The sequence below is a fragment of the Oxyura jamaicensis genome, chromosome 1, assembly GCF_011077185.1.
Source record: "Oxyura jamaicensis isolate SHBP4307 breed ruddy duck chromosome 1, BPBGC_Ojam_1.0, whole genome shotgun sequence".
In the NCBI taxonomy this organism is placed as follows: Eukaryota; Metazoa; Chordata; class Aves; order Anseriformes; family Anatidae; genus Oxyura; species Oxyura jamaicensis.
The window spans coordinates 3,952,834-3,964,199 of record NC_048893.1 but is presented as its reverse complement, the minus strand read 5'-3'; the positions used below and the strand labels follow the sequence as shown (position 1 = coordinate 3,964,199).

The 11,366-nt window shown below is 41.9% G+C and overlaps 1 protein-coding gene across 1 annotated transcript in view; it reads right to left on the bottom strand.

Annotated features, from left to right (window-relative positions):
* Window positions 1-606: 606 nt before the first annotated feature.
* The window catches only part of TAF3 (TATA-box binding protein associated factor 3), a 112,173-nt gene continuing 101,413 nt past the window's right edge, over window positions 607-11,366 (bottom strand). The window contains exons 5-7 of the mRNA XM_035339374.1: window positions 5,821-6,076; window positions 2,307-2,413; window positions 607-1,544 (exon numbers count right to left, since the gene is read on the bottom strand). Of these exons, the coding sequence (XP_035195265.1) occupies window positions 1,430-1,544; window positions 2,307-2,413; window positions 5,821-6,076 (478 nt within the window). The 3' untranslated portion in view covers window positions 607-1,429. The remainder of the gene's footprint in view (window positions 1,545-2,306; window positions 2,414-5,820; window positions 6,077-11,366) is intronic.

Here is an 11,366-nt window from a genome sequence, read left to right as displayed (position 1 = left end):
TTTTTTTTTTTTTTTTCCTCTGCAATTTTCCCCCTTATTAAAAATATAACACGTATTCACTTTGTTGGTCTTTCCAAGGGGATACACAAAGCAGAAAAATCTATCTTCTGGCCTTAATGGCACCAGGCATCTCCACCTAAACACGAGCCTGACCATTTTGGCAAACTTGCTACCACTTGTTAAAAAAGAAAAAAAAAAAAAAGGAAAAAAAAAAAAAAAAGAGAAAAAAATCTGAGCTCCAGCTACAGATTAACACACTGGAGCTACCATTAAAAGTGCAGAGCCCCTGGCCTAAGCCCTCAATTCAGAAGGCATTTAAGCACATGTATAACTAAGTGTGGGAACAGTCTCCTTGAAGGCAATAGGATTACTCACTTCTTAAGCAGTTACCACATGTTTAAGTATCTGAATCGAGGCCTAATTATGGTGCTGGTTGACTTCTCGTGTGCGCACCACTGGGGCAGATCTCGCCAATCCCTTAAAGCCACAAGGACAAGCGTGTGTTACACGGGCTTTTAATAGCTGCTAGGTTTGTCTTCTCAGGCAAACAAAAATAAAAATCCTCATGCCCTAAAAAATAAAAAGGTACTTTATAAATATCAGGTATTTACACGTGTGAAACTCTTTTAATGTCAAGTGTTTTTACACACCCATGAAATGTACAGGCAATGAAACGGTACATCGACAAAGACTAAAAAACAAAACCAAAGTATAAAATATATTACAGGTCCACCAAAATAAATTCACACAGAAGAAAAAAATCGACACAATAGAAACTTTGTTTTTTAAAAAATAGAAGATATTTCACAAAAGCTTGAACATGTTTATTTTATGTTAGTACTAAAAATCAAGGGAAAAAGCTTCATATATTCTCGTCACAAAAATATTTACCAGCCACTTTTTATTTCCACATTATGATTATCTGGCTCAGCGGGAGTAGAGGCTGAACTGCATCCAGACTACAGAAATCATTCCAGAAGGTCTCCTCAGTTTACAACTTACTGCAATTTACATTTTCTTCTCCTCTCGGCACCTTATTGCAAAGGTTCCGGAGGAATTCAAAAGAAATCGAGAAGGAATAGGACAGGTATCTGTATGTACAACATTCATCTTTGTTGCTGCCGAGCCACGGGAGTGGGAGCGGTACCATTAACTAGTGAAGTCTTCATATCGCTCTGTGCAAAAAACATCCCTCGGTAGGTGAAAGACAGCATCAGAATGTACCAAAATCCAACCCCCCAGGCTCGTACAGCCTGAAAAATGCAACAGCCCCCATTGGACAAGAGATCCTTGCCCCTGATTCACTGCAGAGTCAAAACCAAAACACCCGGTGACGGAGGGTGAGAGGCGAGCACACCGCATCCCTCTGCGACGGAGCCAGGGCCGAAGTGCTGAAGCGACCGCATGACTTAAATCCACGGCAAGGTCTTCAGTGTGCTCTGTGCTTCCTCTTCTTGTGTTTTTTATCTTTCTTTTTGTTGGCACACTTAGAGCAGAACCATTGGATCTCTTCTGGGGGTGCAGTCGTGATCCCGACACAAGGCCTGTGGAGGACAGGGAAATGTGGTGTCATCATAGTGGAGTAATGTTACTTTTATTTCTTACCCCAAGAAATTAAATGTTTCAGTGGGAGACAGGATCTGGCCTCCCTCCCCTCCCTCCCCCCAAATTAGCAGAGCAATTATATCATCACTGCATTGATGAATACAGTGATCTAACAGAAATGTAAAATAAACTTGCTTTGAAACAAGAAAATATATCAAAAGGACACTCAGATAAGAAATCGTTTTAATAGAAAATATCACCGCACTTTCAGGTATAATAGGCTAGATTTAAAATAATTTTAAATGCTTCTTTAATACATCTGCAAAAAAAAAACCTTATGATTTTATGTAGCTGGTAAAAAAAAAAGCCTAAAAAGTGATTAATTCCTTGAACCCTTTATATGAGCTGACATTTATATTACTGTTCATACAATGCTTCATAACTTGAAATGTCTATCTGTATACACTGTGCTCATAATCCTGTACTTCTTTCAAAATTACCGGAATCAGCCATATTTCCTCGTCGTTTCAAAAACAACCGTTATCACCGATTCCCATTAATTAAAGTAACACTCCCTCAGCTTAAAATCTGCTGCTTCAAATTCCAGAGAAACAGAGATAAAAGTATCTTCCAGATTATTAAATTGGACCATTCAAACATTCCCAGCCTCACGAACAAAAAAAAAAAGGGGGGGGGGGGTGTTAATAATATAGTCACAATCTGCAGGGAACGGCAGAACAGGACGGATGAGAACAACTTACCAGTGATACCAGTCATCGCAGTCATCACAACCTATCATTGGACTGCCATCATCTGGCTTGTTACAGCCAGGACAGATCCAGATCTGGTTACCCCATTCGTCTCGGATCTGGTGCAAAGAGAAAAGGAAAGTTAGCTGGTTTGCAGCGCGAGCAGGCAGCAAAATCAACATTTAAATAATAATAATTAAAAAAAGTTTGTTGTTTATTCACCAAGGCTTTTCAGTGGTCACCGTTCTTATTTAGGACTTCTCTCACCTTAGGTGCTCAGCATTAGGTTTTAATTGATTTTTCCTATGCTGTACTTGAGGCAAAGGCATGCATTTTTCTGCATTGTCCCGTGAACCAGCAAAGCCAGTTGTGCCACCCGACCTACGCAAAGCCACTCACACAGAGCAGCCGGGGCTCAGCCACACAATTCCTGCTCTGTCTATACACCACCACGGCTGGCTTTTCACATTTCTACCCTGGTAATGGCGAGAACGAGCTACGGCAGGCTCCTGGGGAAGATAACAGTCTTATGTGCATGTAAAATATCCAGTGCAATGTGGATATGTTGCTTTATTACTTATTAGCCAAAGTCTTCAACTCGGCTAGCTGATAAGATCAGGATATAAAAAAAAAGTTGTTACTGAGTAACTTTCCATTCCCCTTATGACATTTATGTCACAGCACAATTTACTAAAGGGTAAATGAAACAAGAGAGGCAGATCATTTACAGTATTAGGCAGCTGCTTACTGGGTTTATCATATTCAGAGTTTCATGATTTTTTTTTAATGTTTATGCCCTGCTAGAGCCATATTTGTATTTTTAAATTTCAAGTGCTTTCTTTAACAGTTCTTTGGTAACAACAGACGTGAAAAATGTCATGAAGTCCATCCAAAGAAGTGTAAATTCACAATACGGAGTACAGAATGCCTGGGGTATTACCCTGATTTCATCATTCCTTTATGGAGATTTGCACATTATAACCCAGTCTCAAAAATATGAACTGTTTTGTTCCCAGCTTTTGGGCATTAGTGCAGTTACATGTATCTAAGACAATAACTTTCTGCTATCTGTACAGCTTACAAATGTGATATTAAAAAGCAGCAGATGAAAATCCCCAAATGTTCTTAGGGGGAAAAAAAAAATAAAGTCACTACACGGTGGTCTGTACATCTTACACCCCTGCCAGAAAAATCAATAGGAATATTCTAAAGCTGCAACCAACCCATCACTCTTGACTGACTCCTCTTAAAGCCCTGCACTTCTGTGTGATTTAAAACTATAAAACACAAAGGCCAGGAATATTAAGCTGGGACCAAACCCTTCCCAACCGCGATGTGCAGCAGGCAGCATCACACGATGAACTGGATTTTGAAGCTCGCTGATTGTAAGGCTCAGTCCTACCACCACGCTCCCACCTGTGGGTACTGCCATTTGGCACGTGCCCCATCTGGGCGCTGCCAGCTTTGGGCACCGGCGGTGACACCTATAGGGAACACTGCCCCATCGGGAGACAGACACCCCATATTTTCCAAACTTCAGTTTTCAGGGGGATGCTTTTTGGAAGGATGCTTGTCTTGGTGTTTTAGAAGATCACGGGCTGGAGAGGGGCAGGGTGTTCCACCAAAACCTCTCTGTGTTTGTTGAGAACTTGGGCTGCTGAATGTGGATGTCAAAACGGCTCCTAACTTCTTGTCCCTTGACGAGCCAAGGGTCATAGAAGGAGGGACAGTGTGTGACCGCCCAATGCTATTTTAGTACAAACCATTTCGAGTTAATGATCAGAACACACTTACTGAGATACTATCCCACAGGGAGATCCCACGTAATAACTTTTGTTTTCCAAGTATAACATCATCCTTTGTCCTTCCGTGCAGAAGGGAGTCGTGTACCCCTGTCACACTGGCTCCAATCTTATCTCCCCGAGAGCTTTCCCATGCGCCCTTGGGAATGCCATTTCATCATTCTGTGTCCTGGATTCCCATCATACAAGGGGCTAATAATTATTAATTATTCCCTTCTTCTCCAACTTCTTTGTCAGCTTTTTGCCTTGGAAACTTCTCACATCAGAAGTCTCTCTGCCTGCACGCATACTCGGATCCTAATGCAGTAAAGCCCTGGTTTTAACTATGATGTTATAAAAGGAAAATAAAGATAACCTGGAGCCTACTGAGTACGGTTCTCTGAATTCTCCCTAAGGTGCTGTGTATTACCACTGAAGTACCGGCCTTAGCAAAAGTTATAGGTTTTCCTTCTGTAAACTACGTCATCTCTAAATTATTTGTCTTTAATATGGAGGAAAATTTGCTGTAGGACCGTATTCTGAAAATGCTTCTCTCCTAGGGTGAATTTCAAAGCTTCTGGACACTACTGTAATGTGTAAGAGTGACACCACATTTACGCTGTGATGGAGAAGGTGAGGATACATATCCTTCACCCCAAAGATATGCACAGCTTATGTGAGGTAGTCGAGTACTGTAACCAACTCTGGAGTGAAATGTAGCAGCTGTTTAAATAGAGACCAGTAACACGATACAACAGTTAAGCAAGGAAGAGCACCTTCTCCGTTAGAACAAGCAGGGTAGATTTACACTAGGAATCTTTATAAAAACAGGAATTAAAAAAAAATCATGCGCACGTTGCAATTAAAGTAAAGAAAACTCTGTAATAAAAGTAAGTTTCAGGTGTTTACATGGTGAGATTTTTTAACTAGCACCCACTATAGATAAGCAAGGTGTCACCATCCAAGCTGGAACTTAGCCAGGACGGGGAGGATAACAACACTGCTGCTACTGTTGGTGGTATGTGCTGCTCTTCAGTGATCAGAAACGGTACGGCTTCTGTCTTACACTGCATCTAGAGCAGAAATATGCAGTCCTGCCCGGAGGTGTGTCCATGCTCTTTTAGAGAATGTAGTTCCTGTGTTGTGTTGTATGGGAGACTTTTCTAAAGGAATGAAGAAGTCTTAATGCTGCCAGGGAGACCAAGTTCAGAGCAAATGTCGAACAGACAGATAAACTAGTTACAGACTTTGAGATGCACAAACATTTACAATTTCTTTATGTTGAGGAAACCAGAGTAGTGTACTCTCCACACCTCAAATGAGGGCTAAGTCACATTCTTGATGTTGTGTGAGGGTTTTGTACTTTACCCGACTGACAGCAAAATCTATGGCGAGTTTGACATTTGAGGTTTCAATTCAGTGCTTAGGAAAGCATCTATAAAAAAAACCTCCATCTCCAAAAATAAACGCTCTAGCTCAGGTGAGGATAAATGGAATATAACTGGACTTGTTTGAAGAAATTTAACTGTTGGGCTGGAAACACAGGAAAATATCAACCTAAGTAGCAGTGTTTTAATTATTAACCTCTCAAAACAAGTGCACGGAAGCTAGGGGCAGATAAGAATAGCTTAGTGGAGAGCAACATCGCAAGTCCGGCACCCTCAGTTTGAGATGAGTCACCATGAAGCTCAGCAATTGAGAAGATGAATGTGCTGGGACAACACATGGCAGCACGCTTTACCTACCACGTAAGTACTGACAGTCTCGGTCACCACGCTCCTAACAGGCGCTTTGGAGCCTCCGGCTGCAGAGACAGCTGGAGACGGAGGTGGAAGCAAGACTGGTGAGACCGTAGGTTGTGGAGGAGGAGGAGCAGGAGCTGGAGGAGGGGTGACGTGGACAGGAGCTGGCACCGGTGATGGCACAGGTGGAGGTGTTTTGGGCCGGCTCGCAGGAGTAGCAGGTTTGGCCTCCGGGGCTGGCACCACTTTGCTGATGACTCTGAAGGACAAAAAAATGAGAATCGTTAAGAGCTGATGGGAAAGAAAGCACTGCTTGATCACCAAGCAGATATAGAGAAAATATAGTGCAGCTAATTCACATCACCTTTAAGTCAGCACTGAGGCTGTTTCAACCCAGCACAAGGACTGCTCTCATTGCTACATCCATCCATTCACAGACCCTGACGAGCGGACAGGATAAAGTACAGAGCTATTACAAAGTGAATGTCGGGACAGCCTGAACCACTCCATAGCTCGCTGTCATATAAATATTCGCTGTGGCTTCACTAAACCTTGTTTCGTTAAGTTTTATTACATTAGCTCAATTTGTGGGAAATATTAGAAAGGAAAGTTAATCAGCTGTGAACAGCACTGATTTTAATCTTCAAACTGCGAGACGATATCATCCTCTTAAGACTCTACATTAGGGGGTTCTGCAAATATTTGCTAGTTTGGTATTTCTTTCCTCAAATGTTTATGAAATCAGCAGTAGATCTAGTCAGGACAAATAAATGACGCACACTATATACTCAGCAGTTAAAATATTGCTACTTACTCGAGTAGCTGAAGTAGACAGGATGTAGCTCTAGTAAATACACAGTATAGAATAATCTTGCCCAGGAAGGGGGATACATGGGGGACCCAGTATTTATTAACGAATGTTGAGACATGGTGTTATTGATGTGCATGCATTTTAACAGACAAGGCCCTTACAATAAGACTTGAGACTGGAAACACGAGGAGAAGGAAAAGGGCTTTTTGTAAAACAAAACCGAAAAACCCCAAACAAAACACAGGCTAGGACTATTTGTTTTTACCACATTTTGGTAAATCATTTAACTTATTTATATTTGAATGGTAACTGTGGGAGTGCAATTCATTTGTGAAGGGACTGGAGGAAGAAGGAAAATTAAAGAAAGGTTAGGCATTCCAGAGAGGAGGACATCTTAAGAAACAACAAAAAAAAGGGAGACATCGGTAGGAAAACCATGATGAAGATCGAGTTGGAACAGCTCCTGAGAACAAGGGGAGGAAAGTCCTGCTCCACTGTCAGTGGGAACTTTACGTGCAGCTGAAGAGTTTTCTGCAGCTCCTTTACGATATTCAAAAGGCAGTTATCGATAGCATCAGAGACATTGTATGCAATTCAAGTCCATAACCCAAGCCATCATTAGAGAAAGAGCTGGAACTACATGATATTTAAAGCTCGGCTGAGATAATAGTGTTCTTCTCCCTAGATAGGCCACTTGCCCTACTAAATCAGACGATTACAAGTAACAGGAAAAAAGAGTGAAAGGAAACAGAGCAATGGGTTTGGGACTCTTGACTAGTCTGCCACATCACATCCAGGGTACCATCACCGACCTTCTGAGACCTCAAGTAAGTGACTGTTGAAAGAAAACCAAAACCAAAGAAGTTTAGAAACTTAGAGTGGAGCAGAATCTAAAAGCCGATAGATGATTTTCCTGGCCATCCCCTACACTGAAGGCTTTCACACCACTTGAAAGCAATCTAGCGATTGTTTCAGGAGCCTGATTTGGGGGCTCAGGCTCCCCATATGCGTCTCTAAGGTGCCAGACTGTGAGTCAAACCACAGCACTCCTAACTCACTGCCTGTGACGTACAGAAGGAAGGAGGTCCTGCTATCATGTCATCCTGGGAGCAACCTACACGTCTACCCCTGCCCCTTTCTCCTGTTAGAGAGTACCTTTGAAAAAATGCTGTTATCTCCCACCAAGCAAGCTTTCTCTTTGGCTCTTCAATGTCTGTGATGCATTTCTGGCTCAATGAAAACCTTAGCACATGGCTCATGAGGGCTCTTTTCAGAGTGGCCACACACCATCTCTGATGCTGCCTTTGTACCTTCTTCCTTCCACTGTTCCCAAAGCTGAATGCTCAAGACCTTGGGTGGTGGCACTGCTCCCATGGCTTGCAAAGTCACCCCTGCAACTTGAAAGCCTCCTCTTAATAAAAATAAAATTTGGCAATAATAAAACTGAGGAGAGGGACAGAGAACAAAATATTTGGCTCAGCAGAAGTCATTTGTAGGGTTTCAAACATCATTATTCCCTCTTTCCCCGCGCCCACTTCTACCCCCCTCCAAGTAAACAAAGTCCTGCCACGAGTTCTTCAGGGAGTCAACCCTTCCCTAGTCTGCACTAGGAAAAGTATTAGCTAATAGGATTTTAAACACAACTTTGCACACAATGTAAACAGTTTAAAAGAAGTATTAGCTAATACAATTTGAATAAGAGTGACCATGCCCAGCGAATGTATTAAATTAAATTATAGTTTCCTGGCCAAGATAAAGCCAGGTTCTCCTCCTGAACAGGGTCTTCAAAAGCCACTCCACTCATAAGTGCAGAAACTGTAGGGAACATCACAAATAAAATCTTCCAAAACTACAAATATTCATTAGCGGGTGACACATCCCCGTTGATTGGCTGGTTTGCTTCAAGTGTGCAATTAAGACACGTTCAGTATATAGGGCAGCTTGTTTATCTTGATTTTTAGAGCTCAGTTATCAAAACGGGAGATCGGCATTTTGGAGCACGCTTGGGCCTACCACTCCCTTGGGCTAATAAAGTTCTGAGACTTCAGACTCCAGAGTGGAGAAATGAATGGCTTCGTGCTACGCCATTAGAGGTGATGGAGTAATCTCAGAGAGGGTGGTTGGGCCTGTCCTCCTTCCTGAAAAAGGGGCTGCACACACGGCAATATGGAGGTGGGGAGAAATCAAAGGGAAATAGCAGTCCCACGACTAATAATTAATGTTACTTCAGACTTGGAGAGAAACCTGATATCAAAACAGTATGTAAATGATGGCAAGATTTACGAGATCTATTTTATAGACAAGAAAAGTGAGGCACGGAGCACGCTGCAAGTAGGCGGTACTCACTGCAGCACAGCTTCGATCCTCCTGCTACCGAGGCCCATGCTAGGATTTAATCTGCACGTTTGGACATCACCATACCTGTATCGTTACATTCTATCCCAAATGAGCTTTTCCTGTGCTTCCAAAATCAGGACTTGTGAGTCTGTAGGTACACCACTAAAGATGAAATTTCACCTCCTTTCCTCTCCTCCTCATCCAAAGTCCATCAACTCTAAAACTGGGGCTGGATGAATATTTTTTGAGGTCATCAAACACAAAAAAACATCAACCACCATCAACATGCTCAGAGTCCCAGGATGAGAATCACACTTCTCTCTGCAGGCTGCTCACCTGGAGATGTATCACATCTGTATTCTATACTGAAAGATAAAAATCAAAGCTGTTTTTGAATCAAAATAGTTCCCCCAGAATGAAGAGGTGTGAGAAAACCCTTGGAATAGATGTGGTAACAAGAGCCTCCGTATATCATAACTAAAGGCTACCACTCCCTTCTGAAGAAAAACAGAATTAATGTAAATGTGCATCTGGTTGTGCCCAACCTAAATTCTCTTTAGATTTATCCTTAAATGATAACAGGAACTGTACTTCTTAAGAACCTCAGTGCTTTAAGCACTGAGCACATGCTCAGCACTGAGCACTGAGCACTGCTCAGAGCACATGTATCAATAACATGTTTAAAATAAACTCTTCACAATGGTAGAGTTAATGAAATCCCATTTTCATCATTACTCTGGAGCAATCTCTCCACTCACATAGACAGATCCAAACCCAAGCGGGATGAAAACGGTGTTGGCTTGCAAGCAAAGTGCAAATTCTCCCCAGCTCTTTAGCATCACAACAGGTCAGTCAGTTTATAATCGCCTCTAATTGGCATGAGCCGTAACACGTCACATCTGGAGCAAAAGGAGGCTCCAAGGTGTGAAATAGTTTGCTATCATTGGAAGCAATTTATTTGATTTCTTTCTGATCCTTATGGCTGAAAGCCCCATTGACTGCTTCATATAAACAGAGGGAAAAGACACGTGCACCAACAGGAAATGGCTTTTCAAAAATAGGATATAAACCACAGAGCTGAATGATTGCTACGAGAGACGGGCTCCAAAAAATGCTGTGTCAGCACTGAGAAAGGTCTAGTCAAGAATTACAGGGATCTTTGTTTCTTGAAGGTTGAGTTCCTTAAAAATCATTTCACATAGGCTCTGCCTCGAAGAGGACAACATTTTAGAAGTCCTTATGACCCATTTTTAAGCAAGGAGCCTGAGCTAAAGGGTCTCTGTGTGCAGGAAAATGTCACCAGCAACCACACTGATGTAATTAAAGCTAGCACAACTGCCACTCATTATTATGGGCGAAATTTTTTATCTATTAGTGTTAATATTCCCTTATTGATACAAGTTCCTCAATGCTAGAGAGGTGGTGTAACTATATTAATTACTGAGAAATCTCACACTTGTAACTGAGATTGTTCCGCCAGAAAAAAAAAAAAAAAGAAATACTCTAAGACCTATGGGTAGAAGTGTCAAAAGCACCCAGGGGAATTAGGAACATTTCCATATGGTTTAGATTCCTCACAGATTAGAGGTGATTTTGAAAATTTTATTCCAACCCTGGAGGAGAATCGGTGTAATTTAAGCTCTGTAATGTAAGCTAATTCCCATATTACTTTTAGAAAGGGAAATTTAGTTTTTATCTCTTGTGCCCTGCTGAATATTTTATTCTGTGCAAACAAGTCGTATTGGCAAACAGAGGCTCCACAAATATGCGCTATGACCAGCTTGCGTGTTAGCAGGGTGCCAAAATGCATCAAACCTTCAGCCAAGCCCCTAGCAATTTTGTGAGTGAAAAGACTTCAATACTTAACCTTGAAATAATAATAAAAATGTATTTTTGTGTGATTAATTGCTTGGAGGGTGATATGCTTCTCTAGCAAAGAAAACGAGCAATGAACACGTGTTCCAAGACACCGTCCGTTTCTGTGGACACTGCCTGGCCAAACACGGGTGGCACGGGGCTCTTGTAAGCACTTGGGGTTTTGATGGTGCACACAGAGCTCTGATGACTCGCTCACCGTTTCATCACTATGGCAAAACCCTGCAAACATCCCTTCCTGGACAAATGAGTCTAGCAATTTCACAGGCATCGTGTCACTTAATCCCATTCACAAGTTTATTGAGCTTCGTCTTAAAACCGGTTAATCTTTTTGTCCCCACTATTACCCTGCTTCAGGATCGCACCACTCTGGTGGCACAGAAGCCTCTTCTAATTTCCAGCCTCCATTCATAGCCAATTAATTCCCATTTGTTTTTGTGCCAACATTGTTCTTTAGCTTAAATAGCTCTCTCCCTCCAAAATGTTTACTTGCCTGATGTATTTGTAGCCAGCAATCATATCCACT